Genomic DNA, 19472 nt, shown 5'->3' with positions numbered 1-19472 from the left:
CTGTTGAGTCAGGGAGCATGAAGTCAGTGACAATCTTTGCTGAAAGCCTTGCTTTTCAGTGAGAAGATAAAGGTGATTCCTGTCATTTCTAGAAACTCTAGTAGTTAATCTAAAAATTACTGTTGATAAGGGAAAAAGCTGAGCTAAATCTATGATAAAGCTTCTGAAAAATATGAAAAAACCACATACAAATTGTCTTTACTTTTAGACCAGAATTGTGCATGACGGCACCATAGGTTTCTTCACTGGTCAATCAGCTGAACCATTTTTCTTGCTAGCTTGTTGAACATTAACAATGCACAAATATCAAGAAGTTATCAGCTCCCTGCTGGCATCTCCAGGGGTGAAGATGACCCAGGGTAGGGAGCGTGACAGAAGCAGACAGCAGGAACAAGAGCTCCATTATCCCAGACTCCACTACGCAAATCTTTTACTGCAAATTAAGATCTGATTTTTCATTCTGTAAACACTGGGTGCAAAGAATTTAAATGATAAACTAAGCACCTGACAGAACAGAGGCAGCAGCACCCAAGCCATGCTAAAAAGGGTGCCAGTGCTTTAAAGGCATTCAGGGCCATAGGTACATGACTGAACACGTTCCTGTGCCTAGCATTTCCAATTAGCTGGCTTTACGTTTCCAGTCGCACCCAGCTGGGTGTGTAACTGGGATGTGGACAGACTTAAGGTCTTCCAAGTAGGGCTCAATGTGTTTATTCATTGTGATAAAAAAAGCTATGAAAGAGGTAGAAGAGAGAGCGAAAGGGAGAATCAGTGCAGGAGCTGGGAGAAGGAAGCAGAGACACAGAAGGGGAATAAAAAGTCTGTTGCATGGATTATGACACTCCTGTCAACTCACAAAGGTGGATGGAGGTAAGCCACACCTGTCTGCTCCAGAACAGGTTTGACTTCCTCTCTCCGTGACACTACACATTTCCTGGTGCTCCCTATAGAGGACAGCCCCAGGTGCAACAGTCTGCTTCAAGCCCAGGCCAGCAGGGGAACTCCCCAAATATCAAGCACCATGCTGTCCATGACATAGTGAATACGTAGTGAGTGCTGTTCCTGGACAGGTCTGCAGTGGCTCAAGCAGAACAGTGAAGCTGCTCCAGAACCTGCAGCCCACTTTCAGGAACTGCTCATTTCCCACTGCAGCCAGTGCCCTACCTGCCTCCTCCTGCCTCACCTCTCACTTCAGCACTGGGAGGCAAGGACCAGTCTGGCAGCAGCATCCCACTACTGACACCATTTGTGATGTCCTCCTCATTTGTGGACAGTTAATCACTTCCCAGAACCTGACCTTTAGAGAACCCAAGCAGTTCTAGCACTGAGCAGGCACTGTGATTTTGTACCACTGCTGCTGTTGTTTTGCGTGCAAGTAAACATCAAAATGCAAATCAAACCCAGCTGGTAAAATGGGTCACTTGAGTGCAAGACAAAAGGGATTTGTTTGCAGGAAACTACTGCAACAGCCCCAGAAAGCACCCAGAAAGCAGAGCTTATTTCTGGTGAAGACACCCCCTGGCTCCCCTTTCTCAACCAAAGCAGTTTAATTAGAGTTGGAGAAACAACCTAAATCACAGGAATCACAAAATCACCCACAGTTTGTTTAGATTAGGGAATCAGCAGCAGTAAAGTAACACAGTCCATCCAGTGCATGGCTCAGTCCCAGGAAGAATTTGGAGAGGCTCTAGAACCAGCTCTCCAGCTGCTATCAATTTTGCCTACAGGTCAGGATGGCTCTGCAAGAGCTGAGGCATCACAGAAAATTAGCTCCCAGTCTGCACTGCCACTCCAGCACACTCCTGGTCTCATCCAGCCAGCACTCCAAAACACATCAGTTTGGTGTTTAACTGGTGGATTCCATCAACGATTAAATCAACATTAGCATAAAGATATTGGTCACCTTTGATGTTCTTTACTTGAGTCTGTCACAGGCAAATCCTCTGACAATGAGGAAGGTTTCTGGGTGAATTTACACAGAAACCATTTAATGTAAAAAGGTACTGCCATGGTCACTTTGCTAACACTGTCAGCTACCAGACTGAAACCTCCCTGAAAATCAGATTAGCTATAGGTACAAGCCTTCAGCTTTGCCTCAGAAGAAGGAAAAAACCCATCATTCAGCGCAGTACTGATTCAGTAGCTTAGCCCAGGAGCATACTCAGGGCACATCACAGTTGGGCACTGCTTGGAAGGGCTCTAATCACACTCACCTGACGCAGTGCAAAGGATACAATATCCTAACACAACTCACATGAGTATCCACCACTGAGCTTATGGTATGGAAACCTAATGGGACACTGGCAAACAACTACATTCTCTCCATCAGGAAGAGTCTGGCCTGGTTCCTCTAGGCAGAGAGCCCAAAAGAGGGTGGTTCTTCCACAAAGAAACCACATGCTCCTTCCTCACAGGGTTTTTTCATCTTTTTAACAACAGAGGCATTGTAGTATAACCCTTTTATCACAAGGATGATAAAAGGGTGAAGTTGCAGCAAGGAATAGTCCCTCAACCACAGCTCAATTAAATTAATGTGCAGCAAAATACTTAAATGCATTCAGCTGTGGAAGCCTATTGGAAAAAGGACAGACTAAAGGCCCAGGCACATGGTAGGTTGTAACACAGGAGTTCTTGCTAACAAAGTGCTCTGGGAACTCTCCCTCATTCATAACTTTTTGAAAGGCATCTTTGGATCAATCTTGTTTCTAATAGTACTCCGAATTTTAAGAAAATATGCATGTCTGACAGTGCAAACTACCCTACATTATGGATATCGTGGGTAAGTACACTAAAAGGTTACATTTGTAAGGTTTCCTCTTCTCAGCTATACCAATGATACAGATCATAATCTTTGCAAACATCACACTAACAAAGATAATATTCTAAAACAGCTTAATGTAAGAAAAACTTTGAAAGATGCAGGCGAAAGACTTGAGAAAGTTGGTAAAAGAAAGGCGGCTGTTAAAAAACCCACCAACCTTTAGAACTTTTTTTTCAGGACAACTTTGATTAAGCAGTAATTAATTTTGATTAAACAAAAGGTTCTAGTTTAATTGAAAATTTTCAGTTTTCACCTCAGAAAACCCAAAGCTAGAGAGTTCACAGAATCATAGATGCTTGGATCCTCTGCAGAAATCAATTATCATTTACTGCACCCTTGCCTGTACACAGAAAGCAGAGAGACATCTGACATTCATTGCTCTAACCAAATCAATAAACAAAATACTGCCACGATGGTTATTTTTAAAAGTAGGAATTCTAGAAGGGAAGAGGAGAAAGGGGAGTGGAATACATTATTTCTGTCAAATTTTTTTCAGTAGTCATTGGTTTGCATAGAGGCTTGGCATGAGAGGTGCTCATTAAGTGTAATTCTCCATATGGCTGTTATTGCCATACCCAGATACCTACAGAGTCTTCCAGTTAAGAGTATCCATTCTTCAGCTGTCATGTATCTTAATATAATTTGAACAAAGACTTCACTTTACACCCTGTAGTTTTGAAAGCTGTTGTTTAAAAATATATGGCAAGAGTTAATATTCCATGGCAATAAAGAGTCAGTGGTAAACATGCAATCTTTTGATCTTTTCCTATTAGAAACCAGGTTATAAAAAAGCTCTGCAGCACAAAACTCTAGTCATTGGAGGGGGGGGGGCAACATCCCAAAAAAGCAAAATAACAACCCAGGTTCAAGATGTTATCCTCTTGTTATGACAATCTGCTGAGGCAGAAAATACACATAAACAGAGGTGTGCAATTAGCCCAAGATGAAACAAGGACAAACTGCTGAAATTCCAGATTTTTCTCTTTTGAGTGGCAGGCATTGTTTGAGTTTCAGGTATACACAATGCTACCAAGCAGAGAACTTTTTGGTAGTCATTGCCTTGAACCCCAGAATGACAGCACTGCAAGACTGCAACCTGGTAAATAACACATAACCACCAGTGACAAAAAAAAAAAAAAACCCAACAAAAACAAACCCAAGCACCAAAAACCAAACCAAAACAAACAAACAAAAAAAAACCAAAACAAAAAAACCCAACAAAAAAGCCCAACCACATTTATCAATATATACTTCAGAATATTTTAGATGAGGGGAGAGCAGGTATTCATTATCAACACAGCAAAAAGACTGCAACAGACATTCCATGAGGGAAGGACCACCTGTCCAGCACACAATCCAGAAGGACAACAGGACTACCACACATAGTTTCTGGCATGGTGACAGATAAGAAGTCCCCCTTGGGTCATCCAAGGCTCTGCTTTCATTTGCACCCACAACATACTACTCCTGTTGTAAATGGCAACTGTCCATTTTGCACAACAAAGCAATTTTTTGTTTGCTCAATACTGCCTTTTTTTATTATTTAAAGTAGAGGAATGGGACTGACTTATCTCCAGTTTTCAGCAATCTCTCCTCTTATGCCAGAGGGAGTCCTCTTGACAGCCACCATAAGGAAACCCTTCTTTGCAGCTTGATTGACCAGCCCCTTCCCAGAGCCATTTAGAGCAGAGAGAGAGAACAGGGAAAATGTCACTTTGAGGAGAAAAAGTAAGAAAAGGCTGCTACCTCTGCAGCTTTCTGCTAGAACTCCTTTCCTAGAGGTTTCACTGGATAAACAGCCCAAGCCTGTGAAGAAAAAACTCCTCATACGGGGGCATGTTTTAAGGACAAGTGCTTCTTGCCCACCTCAGATTTAGGGGCAGAACCTTTAGGGGCAGAACCTTTAGGGGCTTTTCATAAGGGCAAGAGGAGATGGTAGTGGATGCCCAGCAGCTGGCCTTTATTATGGTGGCTACATGGCACCACACAGAGTTCACACTGGATTCCTGGGAGCTTAGTCCCACCTGGCATCGAGAGTCCTTGATTCTCACACTCAGCCTGATGGGATTCCAACTCCTCCCCCTTCTCTTTACCTTCATGGATCCGTACAACAGTGCTGGAGATGAGTAGCGTTTTCCCTGTGCACAGAGAACCACAAGGGCATCCCTTTTTATTTTCCACAGATTTTGATCTCACTGTATCTGCTTATCCCTCTCTCCAGCACTGAACCTGCATCACTAAACATCTCTCATGGTCAGACACAGAATACAGAGGAAGACAAATCAGCCTTTGACCTCACCGCTTTCTTTCAGAGTTTGGAGAACTCTTCACTTCTTTAAGCAAGGGAGTCCACATTTGCATATGTGTATGTGACCACATACAGACAGGTCTCAAGCTTCTCTTAAAAGCAGCCAACATCTGAATGTGGTGTGAGGATGTGTTGGTTTGGAGGTCCTGTACCACACATTATGGATCAAGATCTGTCTCATCATCAGTTACTGTGCTTAACCATCTCTCTTTTATGGTAATACTCCATCCCCAGTGTATACTCTTTTTCTGTCGTCCTTCAACACCATTTAGTGGACCCAAGCCAGCAGTCTTAGAGCTCTTCCTGCTCCTTTTACATCTTCAGCAAAGCACACAGTTCCAAAGCAAAAACAGCTACACACAGACTCATCACCCCAGAAAACAGAGGGCTAGCCCTCTGCCTGTATGAAATCTGCTTCTCGCTGAAATCCATTCTGACAAAAAAATCTTTACAACAGGAATGAAGGTGAAAAAAAAAAACCAACCACCAAAACCCTGAAAGGTAATCCTTGTTTTAGTTAAATAGTCCAAATCACAGACCAATTAAAGCCTGTTTTCATCATCTCATCATTTCAGGGCACAGAAAACCAGCAGCCTTTATCTGAGACACAGACAAAAGTAAGCAATCTTGGTTTTGCTGATACGTAAAACGATCAGGAGAGGACTGGCAGAACCTCTAACATTCCATTTTCTCTCCATAACAATCCTTCTTTTGGAAGGAAGAATGTTAATGTTTAAAAACTGAAATTTACACTTCATAAAAATAGCTGTTGATAAGAGAGAGCAAGCGTACAGGATTCCCATTGCTCAGATTAAAACTAGATACGTTTACTTGACAGTTCCTGAAAAAAAAAAAAAGAAAAAACCAAACAACTACATAAAATAAGCAGCAGTGCTTACTCTTAATGAGCAGAATAGCACTTTCCAGTCCTTTTGACCTGAGCTGAGGCTCTTGTGCCACAGTAATTCTGACAAATGAGTAAAACTGAGCAGCTAGGCCTCATCTACCCAATTCAGAGATAATGTCTATGAAAAAGCACCATATAGGTACATAACAGCAGCAGCACTGAATTTCCATTTACTCTCAGATACAGCACAAAACTACCACATTCCTTCTCACACAGTGAGAATTGGCCCAGACACTGTGGAGAGGGAAAGCATGTGTTTTAGGAGAAAAGGTGAAAAATTACTCAACAGCAGGAGAAAGGATTGTCTTCAATGGCCTACAGCTGCTTCTTCAGTCATCCTGGTTTTCACCATCACATTTGTTTCATTTTGTAAAGATACCAGTGATACTATGGGGAGAAGTAAGTTGATCACAAACATGATTAAAAAAAATAAAGTTGTACCAGCAGATACCCCTAATCTTCAGGAAACTAGTGACAAGAGCTGTTTGCTAACCCAGCAAACACAGCCTGGGTAGAAGCATCTACTGAGAACAAAACAAAACAAAACAACCCACCAAAACACTAACCATGAGATAAAAATGCATATTTCTGTGTCATTCTCGTTTACAGTATCTCAGAGTCCTTGACATCACAGACTTCCTCATTGTGTTAGGATTTATTTCTTCTAAAAGTTTTTATATTAAGCATTGAGTAAGGAAAAGAGGAAAGTTAAGGCCTCAGAATGAAACAATTTAATCTAGAAAACAACATTCCAAGACAAGACATGTTACCCAGTCTGGCTTGAGTTGCAGTGATTTACAAGAAATACATGAAGAAGTTGTGGAATAATTAGAAATTATGGGGTCTTATGTCTCCCAGCGATGAGCCAGAGAAAGTTTAGTTAGCAGTAGTCGTATAAATTAATAAAAAATACCTAACCAAACATCTTTGTTTCTGGTGACATTTTCCTGTAAACAGCAAACAATCTAGATGCTGGCTTTTCTTTACAAGTAAAATTCACTTCAGACCATTCCCTCATCCTCCCATCAGATTCATCCAATTCTGAAAATTTCTAGGGTTTTTTTATTATTGTTTCATTTAACCAATAGGCTTGGGACAAGATGAGTATAGAGCAGCACCTTTTTAAAAAACCCTGTTGAGTGCTATACAGGATAAATAGGTGAGTTTTTAAAAAAAGTTAAGTTTATATATGTACATATACACACATACACTAAATTAAAAACTTGGGAGGGGTCATTTTCGACACAACCAGCAAGAGGGAAGCCTTATTTCACAGCGAACAAAAGCACCACAAGTTAAAATTACAGTGCACAATCACATGCAGTGCAGATACCAAACTAGCCTGGGTCCTGGAAGCAGTGTAGCTAGAGCAGCACAAAGCTCCACATGGGTCAACTTACCCACTCCTGGGCAAGAGCAAGTGCTGAGTCAGCATTCAGGATGCTGTGCTGTGCTGTGCAGGCACTCCCACAGCCAACTGCTCTGCCTACACCAGTTTTGGCAGAAGCCACAAAAGGTAGGAAGCTGTGAGGAGACCCAAAGTGAAGCCACAGGACTGATTTAGCTACAGTATTTCCATAACAGGGGTTTCCAAGTTCCCTCATGTCTCTTGGGTGGTCTCTACAGGTACTGGCCTGCTGGGGTAGCAGACCAGCAGACAGCTCCTCATTATTTATTATTTGTGCACTGCAGTCTCCATTCTTTCCTACCTGCTTCTTTTCCTATCTCTCTTCTACCCCACAACACCACTTGTATTTCCTCCAGGCTGAAAGGGTAGTAAAATGAGGAAGGGACACATACATTTAATCAAGGGGATAGTCAACAACCAAATGAAGCTTAAAAAATATTAATACTTATAAAACCAATTTAAAAACGTGTTCGAGTTCTGCAGACTTCTGGCAGAGTTTGGTCATTTAGCCCAGAGGTCTTTGTCTTCAGGGTCCACAGGCTAAATTGTCTCAACTGGCAAGAACCACGCATTACAAGGTAAAATTCTGACCAAAAGAAAAAAAAAAAAGTAGTAAGGGCTGGGGGAGGAGAGGCTGTAACATGGAAACCTAATACTCTGTTAGCAGCACTTATGCTACACGGTACGCTTTCAAGAGAGTGAATTCCTTCCTGTTGGTACGAGCTGCCCAGATGAAAAGAGCAGCTGCCATAAACTGCAGAGGTGCTGAGACACAGGCCAGGCAGAAGGACCAGCCAAATTCACCCCTCACATCATCAGGCAGGGGCAGCTTCTTATGGAGCAGCTCAATCCCAGCTACATAGCAGCCAACCAGACCCAGTGTACAAAGCCCTGGGGAAGGAAGCAGCAAAACACAATGAGCTCACCCTTGAAGTGTTCTGGAGGAGGGAAGGTAGGGTGCTGGGTGGCAGGAGACCTACCTGCTAGGAAATGTAGGACTCCAGTGGCAATGGCAGGGTAAAGGCTGCGGCAGGCACAAGCACAAAGCCCAATCAGAGCCCCAAAGCACATGAGGCCCAGGCTGACAAAGGGCAGGAGAAACTGCAACCGCCAGAGATCTGCACATGAAAAAAAACCACAAAACAAGTTTGTGGAAGATGTGCTAGAAACTGATCTTCTCCCAGCATCTTATATGCCTTTCTACCCCCACTACTTCATTAACTCCCAAATTCTTTCACTGCGTTCATGGGCAAGGAAAGCACTTTGAATTTTCCTTTTTAACTTTTACCTACAGGCTGTGCTACTGTGAAGAGTGAGAGGAAAAGAAAAGAAAAAAAACAAGACACAGATGCTTCACTCACTAGTGTCTGTATTTGAAAAACATCTTTTGTCATACTACTTATTCACCTGCTAGAAGTGAAAGACACTTACAAGTTCGATTCAGATCTGTGCCACTATTGTGATTTCCAGGCTCTACATACTTCTCCATAAACTGATCAGAGAGGGAAAAACTGATGCAGTTTGTAGTCATATCCATTTCTGGGGATGGGAAAGAAAAAAATACCATTAGATGTCTCCCTCCCATTTGCCTTCGCCCCTCCAATTCCTCCTTTCCCAACCATTTAGACGGGAAGCTGCACAGAGGAAAAAAAAAAAAAAGAGAAAAAACTTTTTAGAGAAAAATATTACCTCTGAAATTAGATTTGTAGGATGCCTTATCAAAATGTAGTTAGCATGAAGTAATTATTACAATGATGGGCATTCTAACATGCAGAATCTTCCAAGTTTACTTGGGTTACCCATAAAGAACTCTGCTATGTTTGACAGATTGGGAAAGAAATGTGGCATATGATGCTCAACCATGGTGCCACATACCCTCATGCTCAGAGTCCTGTACCTGAGCTGTGCTTGTCTGCATGTGCAGAAAGTGGTATCTTTCCACAGCACTCAATTCGAGAACAGGATAAAAAGGACTACTCAAAAAAACAGAAAATATTTGCATTTAATATTAACTTTCTTCCCTTTTACCCCTCATTTTACGCTTTGAAAATGCTATTTAGCAGGGTGCTTTAAATGTCTTTCAGAACAAGTGTTTTAATTTTAAAAAACAAAGAAAAGTAGTATTTCAAGTAATGTTTTTCTCCAGAAAGTGTTTGAAAGTAAATTTTTTTCAAGAGGACTCAAAATGAAGAGCTTCACACACAATGCCTTCAAAATCTACTCTGAAGCCATTAAATTTCTCACCACACTTTTGTATCCCTCAGTCATTTTGGAAAAGAAAAGAATACAAATATTTCATTCTATACCCAGCACTACAGTACAAGGAGTGGAAAATACGCTGATGCCATAATGGGACATTTGTGATGTGAGCAAAATGAACGACTACTAAAAGGAGCAAGCACCCCCTTCATAACGCAGCAACTTTATTGCACTGCTGGATCCAGGACCTCTCCTGAAACAGTGACTGGCAGAGCAATAATAACTATATCCCTAGTAGGACAGCAGATGCAAAAGAAAATGAAATTATACCAAGTTAAATTTAGATCAAGTATCAAGTGTCAAATCTAGAGTCTGGCAGCCACAGACCATGCGAGCTTTCACTTCTTTTCACTTCTTTCAAAGCTTAGACTTTAAAAAACAAACAAGGCAGACATCAACCACAAGCTTGAAATAAACTTTCTGAAAAACAAGCTGGCATGAATATGTTCTGAAGAATTCTGAAGTTAGAACACACACCACCCTAAGCAAGCAAGAGAAGTGTTAAATGCTCTGGAGATACCTGGTGGGCTGTACCAGTGGGAGTTTTTGGGTACAGTGATACACCTTCGCCACAGCCCAACTGTGCCGTTGCAGCGGAACAGCGCATCTGTGTACGTCTTCTCATCTGCCTCTTCGCTGACAAACTCCTCCCAGATGCTCCTACTAGCTTCACTGACATTCTCAGCTGGGGACAGGGTGTGGTATTCGTACCAAAAGTCAGTGCCAATGGAAGCTGCCATATAGATGGTGGAGATGAGGCTGAGAACACAGGCTATGACTAGCGCTGTGGCAAAACGGTTATCCATCATTGCACGCTTGCGCTGCAAGGAAAGAGAGGGACAAGTGAGCAGCTCCTCTGACAGCAAACACAAAGTTATCCTACCGCTGTCAAACTCGTGATATTGGTAATCTTAAAAAATGTCCCTTCAGGATATTCACGTCTTCCTTCTCCATCGTGTTGGAATCTAAGAAACAAGCCTACAGTACCAGAGTCAGCAGCCACTGGATCCGAGAGTTCAGAGTTTGCCGCCCTCCTCCTCCCAGCCACGCTGCACTGGCTGCTCTCTCTCTGACACAGCAACCGACGGAGCAGTAGCAGCCCTGTCCCCAAAGCAGATGGCACAGCTCACTGCCACTAATGATCCTGACCACAGGGAACCACAGAGAATCCATCCACAGCGCCCAGCCAGAAGACTTATCTTTCCTTAAGAGATTACCAAGGGTTGATTTTATTTTTAGCCTGCCATCTCATACAGCTTTCACAGCTTGTATTTACACCAAAGAACCACAAGCCTGCCAAAAAAGCTCTTCCAGAGTTCCAGAGTGTTCACAAAGGGCAGTCATGCCAAGGTGTCAGAATGCCTTCAGGGAAGAAGAGAACACTAGAGACAGAAGACAAAGGAAAGACTGAAAAACAAATTTGGAAATTACAATAAATGCTGCAATAATTCCACAACTTATACTGTGGTATTTCTAAAGAACTAAAAGAATGAAGGGTGGGTGCCCTGCTCCGTGGGAACAAGATGACAAGAGCTTTCAAAACTGAAAGGTCTTCATGTGCTGGCATGAGGACCTTGCTCTGGCTCCCTGTATTAGGGCTCACTTATGCCCTTTGTGAGGTCACACTCACAGATGGCATAAATTCAGAGTAAGAGGAGGCATGGGAAAACAAAAATACCACACATGCTTATGCTCATGACAATACTTTTATGAGTAACTGCTAATATGGGGAATGTTTTGCAGATAGTGCAATACATCAGAGGACTCTCAGATGCCTGTTCTGATGCATTTGCTATGCTTGATTAAGTTTATGGATTATGATGAATCAAGCTTGATGCACTTGCCAAAAAAAAAAAAGATAAAAATAAAAAAAAGTTTAAAATTAAAAAATAAAATAAAATTAAATATAAAAGATATAAAATAAAATAGGATATAAATAAATATATAAATTGGATATAAATAAATAAATAAAAATAAATAAATTGGATAAATAAAGTCAATTGGAGTTAACTCAGCAGCTAGAGCTAGTCTAGTTACACGAGCTACTATCTAATCAGCTCTTGTCTGTTGCATGTTCTACCTCCCTTCTCCCACATACTTTGATCAAAATATTTTGGTTTAGTTTCTTCTCAGCTGAATGAGCCACAACTGGAAACAGCAAGTGCTTTAGAACACAACATTCACAAGGAAAAACATGAGGGCTCAAGTCAGACCTGCCAGAAGTATAAAACAGGGTGAAAATTAAAACATGGAGTTTCAAAGGCACCAATATTTACTGCTAACAATGCCCTTTTTATCTTTTCCTCCTCTCATCTGCTCCTTTATTTGGTTGAAACTGGATAACAGGTTTGGGGAGGAGAGATAATGTGTATCCATATCATCCCTTATGCTTAATTTCCATATTCAGGACAGGCTATTACAGGGAATATGCCTCATTTAACTGCATTCTTAGCAACGAGCAAGAATAGAACCATATTTTTTGTTAGCTGACAAGCTGTACCCACTTAAAATACTGCAAAGTTTGCATACCACAACTGTACTTCAATAATAATCCACAAGTTGTGAAATTTTAAAAGCTAGGACAAATACTGAGAGGGAGAAAGCATAGTATCTGGGCTTATTTACCCAGCAGACACAGAATCAAGTCTAGACTTGAAAGCAAATACTCTGCACAGTGTTTAATTCCCAGCTATATACTTCCATTCTTCTTCAATACCCTAGCACTTAGCTCAAGGTGCACAGGACACTGGATGAGCAGAACAGGGAGAGTGCAAGTTGCTGTATAGGACTGATAACATTCTTCACCCCCTCCTCTCACCAAGCTTCTCACAAAAGTGAGCAGGGCAGGCAGCATCAGAGCCAAAGCTGTGCTGCCCGGCTCCTGCCCAGCTGAGCTCAGAGCTGAGCAGATCCTCTGGGAACTCACTCTCAGGGCAAGCAGCAGAACAAGCTGGTGAGCAGGCTGGTCTGGATTTTCCACTATACTGCAGTCACATTCACTGCAAGAGTAACTCTCTGCAACAACTATTCTCTTTAGAAAGGGCTCTCTATAAGGAGGAAGAACCTACAAGCTCCACCATCAGAGTAGTGTCTGGCAAAAAAAAAAAAAAGAGCAAGACATTATCAGGCCACTAGTTTGCTACTACTGCTTTTTAATATAACTGGTTATGACAACAAAGTCTAATCAGCTTTGTATGTAACACAGAGAAAGAAAAAAACCAACTGGCTCCAAAAATCTTACTTTCCCATACAGCATCCCTTCTGCCAAGTGCAGAAGCCCAGTGCTGGAAGTATCCCTACCAGAGCATCATTAAAACACAACCACAAACTTCTGCCCAGCCTTCTGTGTGTTGGCAAACAGTGTGCTTGGCAGAATCAATGTCAGCTGGAAACCAAGAGAAGTTGACAAGCAAAATGAAGGGTTAAACATCAAACAGTACATTAGAGCACTGTCCAGTGCTCATCACACACTTGACAGAAGGGACACGACTACCAACTGATGTTCAATCTTTGCAAGGCACAGCTCCAGAGAAGGGTAGAAAGCAGCTGAGGTAGGTACAGACCCCAAAATCTAATGGATGGCTTTGTGTAGCATTTGTCCCAGAAAAAACACACATGGATTTTCAGTATGTACAATTCCAGGGCAAGGCTACACGCCCAATTCCACATAATAAAGGTCTCCTAAGTGTTTTTGCTTAACATTTCAACTACTTACCAAAGAGATGAAGAGCTTAACAACACTTTAGGCAAATTTTGAACTAGAAGTTCTTTGTGACACGGTGTAGTATGCTTGACCACCCTGCCCATTCACCATGTGTACCCAATGCATTTTCATTTACAGCAGACACCCCCCCATTTAAACAAGCTGCCCTTTGTGTTAAAGAAAGGAATCATCCTTCCAGCCCCTGGCAAAGCTCAAAGGGATACACTAATAAGCATACTCTGTAAGAAATAGCTATCAGACAAAACCATCAAGAAAGACATTGCATGTTTACAAGCTTATGCCATACTCTGTTCTATGCAGAACAAGATGTATAGGGTACCTAAGAGTATAAAAATAAGCTTACTTACAAAAAAATAACATTACAGCTACCAAAGATGACATTAATTACAAAAATTGCTAACAAACAGAAATACTTTGCCTTTATAGGATGTCAGAACCTTCACTGCTTTTACAAAAGGTTTGTTCATATGGTACTGCCAGAACACTTTAGTCTAATGGTGGAAGCTATTTCAAACACATTATGGCTGAAACTAAGCAATGAATATAATATAACACACAGCAGTAGTAAACAGACACTCAAGCAGATTTTTTTAAGAAGTGAGACTAAAAATTTCAAAGCATCAGCTCAGGAAATAGAAGGCAAAGACCAAACTAACAGTAGCACTGAAAGGAATGACCAGGTGTATGCACTTCATAGAAGGGGGAAAAATAAAGCGCAAGTCAGTGGAGTCAAACAAGAAAAAACACAGAACAGCATAAAAGCAAGTATTCTGGCAAAATAATCAAATCAGACTGGAGAACAGATAAACAGTTTAAAGAGTTAGTGTACCATGGCAGAAGGGAATACAAAAATATGCATATTTTTATGTTGTTACAGCAATCACTCCCTTCAACCAACACCAGTCCACCACATTTAGGAAACTTCTTTTACTTGATATCACAAAGGAGTAAGGCTGCCTTTGCTGGCTTTTTCTCAGAAAACATGCTTGCAATCTGACTGCTCTTTGGAAAAGCAGAATTGGCAGAAGGCCTTAAAGGTCTAAATGTGAGGAGATGTCTGACAACACTACAGGACAAGTTCTTCCTTTTAATAAGGGAAACGGAGGGTTAGGAAAGAATGCTACCAAACAGTTTTTACCTTTGGAAGACCTCAGAGCTCCTCAGTATACACAGCTCCAATGATTCCTGGTTACTTCAGAGACAGTGTTGCTTGTGTCCTGGGATAAGTGTAAAGCATGAAATGTAGACTCCCTATATCCCTTAGCTGTTCCATTCATTCAGTTTCTTCAACACCACCAGTTCGCAAAAAGTAACCTAGAAGCTGAAAGCGAACCCAACACTTTGAGGCCACTGCTTCATTTTTAATTTATTTAAAAGAAGTCCTAGAGTGCTACGCATTCAGAAAAAAATACTTAAAAGGGGGATGGGGGGGGGAACGACGGCAGGAGCCCTCAGACCAGCAGCACCGTGTGCCACAGGATCAATCCAGGAGACGGGCACCTACCGGGGGGGTAAGCGACCGTATGAACGGCTCGGCTCCGTACAAACCCAGAGCCCCTCCACATGCGGTCGACGACGGGGCCGGTGTTTCGGCACCAACTCCGCCCGATCCTTGCCGACTCCCTTCAACCCCCCACCCCGCCGCCGCCAGAGCCAGGCCCACCGCACCATCTCCACCGAGCGCCCCCGGCCTCATGGGCGACAACCCAGCCAGGGGGAAAGCAGCCACCCAGAGGGGCCACCGACTGACAGCGAACCCGAGAGGAGCCCCTCGAACCCCCACCCCCTCCCGCACCCAGCAACCGCCCCTCCAACGGTTTTAACCGCCCAGGCCCGGCGCGGCGCGGCCCCGCACTCACCGCCCATCGCCGCCTCGCACCCCCGGCCCCGCCGCGCCGCTTCCGCCCCGCCGCGCACAGGGACAGGGCAGGGCCCCGCCCCTCTTCCCCCCCCCGGCGGCTTCCCCCCTTTCCCGCGCGGGGCACTCTGGGGGATGTAGTTCTCAAACCTTTCCCCGGGTGGTCATGCTGCTACGGCCGAACGGCATCATGGGAACTGTAGTTCTTCACGTCGCCCCGCCCCCCCCCCCCACGCCGCGATGCCGGCTGGGAGTTGTAGTCCCCCTCATCCGAGGCCGCCAACCTTCACACCCTTCGACGCCCACTGGCTTCCCCGGCGCCCGCCGCTGCGCCGCCGGCCTCGCCTCCTTCCATCTGCCTCCCGGTGTGTCCGCAGAGTGCCTGGCGCCCCTCCGCCTCAAAGCAGGGCTCTGCCTCTGACACAGGCCCAGCTTGGCTCCTGCAGGCCTCAGCACCACGCCTTGTGCTGCCCTCCTCCAGCGTGAGGCCTGGCGCTGGGCAGTGCCGAAACTGCGCACCCGTGAGGCGCATGGGGAAGGGGGAGTCCCGGTCGCGACGTCCTTCACTTGCTGTAACAGCCAGGAGTTTCTACATAAACACAAAAAAAGCTGTCCCTCACTTTGCAAACTCTCCGTAGTTTCAGTTCGTTGGTTTCCCCCTGCAGCCATGAGGCTCAAATTGCTTTCTTTTTTTCTTGATTGTTTGTAAAACAGGTGACGTGATATCCTGGCTGCATGTCTGGAAAAAAACACCAAGTAACGAAAAAAAAAAAAAAGCAAAAATCACAAAGATCAGCAACACTGGCTCCACGCCCCGAATTTGCCTCTTCTTCCCATCCCTGATACACATACCCGTGCATATTAAAAGAGGACTTCAAGAAGTGGTTAACAAACCCTGACCGAGAGACCACCACACCCAGTTTTGATTTTATCAACCACCCAACTAGCAAATAAACAGTATGAAAAGTCAGAAGAATCACATTTGAGGTTTTCACATCTCTGAGAAATTCTGGGGGACAATCCTGTCCAACTCCTCTCCCAGAGCTGTCAGCAAGCATTTTTGCAGCTAGATAAGAAGCTAGAATGGCAAAGGGGAAAACAGTGATGACAGAAATTTCTCTGATTTGATGCAAAAATATTTTTTAATTAAAAAGAAATAATTAAAAAAAAATACTTAATTAAGAAATCTCTGCCTGCATGTCCTGCCTTTCAAGATCATGGAAATACTTCACCAGCAGCTCATAACGTAACTGTCTGCAAGGACATATTTTGGAGTTGGACTAGGATCTGTGCTAGACTCTAAAATATTTAACATCTTTATCAATGGCCTAGAAGAAAATAGAATATCGCTGATAAACTCCACAGATGACACGAGGTCTGAGGGAAGGGTAAACAACTACATGGAGAGGCCACTGGTACAGGGTGACCTGATCATTTGGCAGCCAGGGGCAAACAAACATTCATTTCAATAAGGTCATTGATGAGCTCATTAATTTAGGAGCAATCAGTGGAAGCTATACTTACCTGACATTAGAACTTTATCCTGGGAAGCACAAAATTAAAGGGACAAAAGGGTCATGATGGATTACTGACTGCCAAGGTGATGCTGTGGCTAAAAAGACAACTTCCCTGCAATCTCAGATATATAAACAGTGAAATCACAAAGAAACAAGGAGTTATAAAACATCTAGAGTTGCTTTGGGCTGCTGAAAGAGCATGTCTGATTTTGACATGTTGATAAAGTAAAGAGAACCTGGAAAGGGACAAGAATATCACTGAGCAACTAGTAAGACTCTCTCAATCAAAAATATCACTGAAGGTCAGCTAATTTAATTTATTGAAGAGAGAGCCAAGGAGTTGCAAGACCATAAAATTCATATAATGGTGATAGTGAACAAAAACCATCAGTAATTGTTTTTCTCAGTGTATCTGGCAAAACTATTAGAGGTCAAAGCTAGAAAACACTAAAAGAAAAAAAACAAAACCAAAACCACAGCACAAACAAATCCCCTCTATATTCAATGTCTGTCATGAGATAAAGAGAATTGAGACCATTTAGAATCATAGAAAATCATCTGGGAAGTTTTTCCTCCTAAAAGATCTAAGCTCATAAAAATGAGAATCAATTATTGAAAATTTTGCAGCCATTTCTACTTTCATTATCGAATTAGACTACAGTGGCCTCTGCTTCTTCACATTTTTTTTTCTTCATAATTTTTATTTATTTACTTTTAAATACTGTATACAGATTTCACCAGGATTTTTTTTCTGAAAAAATACTTCTCTGTATTAAAAGAGTAACCCAATAAGAATGTTACAAATGAACACACAGAGTCATTCATTGCCAACACCTATGGTTTTTTTGGTTCTCCCTTCTTTCCACACCTCCTCAGTGTGCCTTAGCAGAACCATTGGCTGATCAGTTTAGCTACAGAACAGGATCATTTGGGAACGTTTTTAAAGTAAAAATTTCCTTTACTGTACAGAAACTGTGGCAATTTATTTGACACATGAGAGCACAAAGGGAATAATGCTGATAGCTGTAGCTTAAAAGCTGTTCCTTGCATTTGTTAGCACCTCAAACAAAAACTCTTAGGCAGTGATGGGGAGTTTAACTTCAGAGTGCTGCAAACAAACCAGCCATGCAAAAAAACCCCCTCGTACACTGCAAAAATTCTGTGTCATACAAAATTTGTCTCATTTTAGCTCTAACAGTCTAAGGAAATAAGTAAACATTTATTGGAGACAGCACGGTCTGTATTAAATGAAGTTGATACGAGATGAGAAGCATGATTAGAAATCAAAAAACTTCACATCATATTCTTTTCAGGAGTTATTGATTCAGACCAGAAAGAGGTGTTCAGAAGTCTGCCTGCTTCTTCCAATACAGTAGTATTGGAAGCTACTGTAGCACAAGATATATCCTCTCCCAGCAAATGCTTTCCTTGTACTAAGAAAGGCAGATTTAGTTTTTGGGTTTTAGGCACTATCTGTGAGCATTTGAATGGCCAGAATGAGCAGAAAAACCCATGGATTCCCCTCAGGCCTCTTTAAACAGTCTCCCTGGTTTTAGTTCTCTTGTGTACTTTTCTATCTGTGGCAAAGAACATGTTAGGCTAGGAAAATCCTACCCTAACTATAATTTTCACAGAGAGATGACCTAGATGTGATTCTTCCATATACAATGGAGAGCACATTTGCTTTACCAACACACACTTGTCCATCATCACGATGCACCCCGTCAGTAAAAACTTCTTGAACATACACCCCTATTCTATATATATGTTTATAGAAAACTATATACTGTACTAATATATCATTAATGCATATAGTATTAGTTAATATAATGTATTAGCATCAGAAAAATATAAATTATGAAAGGATGAGATGGAGAATAGAAACACTATTTAAAAATTATTATTTAGTCAAGTGTACAAAATATATTTTCTTCCCACACCCCACTTTGGAGACCACCTGCTCTCAGTATGCAACTATTTCAACCTACCCTGATGCATTGTCTCAGTGCCCATAATTTTACCTGATTCAGTTCTACCCTCTCTTCTTTGTTCAGCAGTGAAACTTCTGTTTCTTACCATCCATCTGGTTACCTCAAAGCTTGCCTTCACCTAGGTTATGGTATAGCAGAGCAGTTTCAGCTAGTTTGGTGGGGGATTTTGATTTGGTTTAGTTTTTTTTTTTTTAATTATGTCTACAAATCTCTATTTCTCACTGAAGGTTTTTGAAGAACAATCATTTAGAAACAGCTACACATTTTTCCACAGCTAAATGAACCTCTTTTATCATCATTAAATATTTACTGCTGCATAGCTTATTTTATCTTGATGCCTTAAATGTGCTTATATAAAAACAGAGGTACAAGCTGATATAAAACCACATTTACACTATCAGAAAATAGAGAATGTAAAAAAAATTGGAAGAAACCCCACCAAATACGGATTGCTACCAGAAATACTTCGATTGCAGAAATGTGTAACGCTGTGTGTATGTGTGTTTGTGTAAGAAACTAAATAACCAATCCCATGTAGTTTCTGTGCAGATTGTTTCTTCTGGGCATTTCTTCTAATTATTTTCCCATGAAACTGGAAATCTACCGTAACAGATGTATCACAAGCATTACAGAACTGTGAACCAAGACATGAAATCTTTTCCTTTGCTACCGCTGGAAA

The 19472-nt window shown here is 42.2% G+C and overlaps 1 protein-coding gene across 1 annotated transcript; it reads right to left on the bottom strand.

Annotated features, from left to right (window-relative positions):
- Positions 1–6744: 6744 nt before the first annotated feature.
- On the bottom strand, positions 6745–15364 carry CLDND1 (claudin domain containing 1). The gene is made up of 6 exons (XM_071759438.1): positions 15287–15364; positions 14566–14741; positions 10224–10524; positions 8876–8983; positions 8425–8562; positions 6745–8335 (listed from the first exon to the last, which is right to left on the bottom strand). The coding sequence occupies exons 3-6, from the start codon at positions 10510–10512 to the stop codon at positions 8115–8117; spliced, it is 756 nt and encodes a 251-aa protein (XP_071615539.1). The 5' UTR covers positions 10513–10524; positions 14566–14741; positions 15287–15364; the 3' UTR covers positions 6745–8114.
- Between the last annotated feature and the right edge of the window lie 4108 nt (positions 15365–19472).

This window comes from Heliangelus exortis, chromosome 1 (genome assembly GCF_036169615.1).
Source record: "Heliangelus exortis chromosome 1, bHelExo1.hap1, whole genome shotgun sequence".
Classification (NCBI taxonomy): Eukaryota; Metazoa; Chordata; class Aves; order Apodiformes; family Trochilidae; genus Heliangelus; species Heliangelus exortis.
This window is presented reverse-complemented; position numbering and strand designations above follow the sequence as displayed.

What these genes read in the sequence shown, in the direction of transcription:
- CLDND1 (XM_071759438.1), bottom strand. Translation starts at nt 10,512, where the DNA reads ATGATGGATAACCGTTTTGCCACAGCGCTAGTCATAGCCTGTGTTCTC. An exon ending in CCACTGGTACAGCCCACCAG is followed by an intron (nt 8,984 to 10,223) that starts GTATCTCCAGAG and finishes TCCCATCCCCAG; the next exon opens with AAATGGATATGACTACAAAC. An exon ending in CACAGATCTGAATCGAACTT is followed by an intron (nt 8,563 to 8,875) that starts GTAAGTGTCTTT and finishes TTTCATGTGCAG; the next exon opens with ATCTCTGGCGGTTGCAGTTT.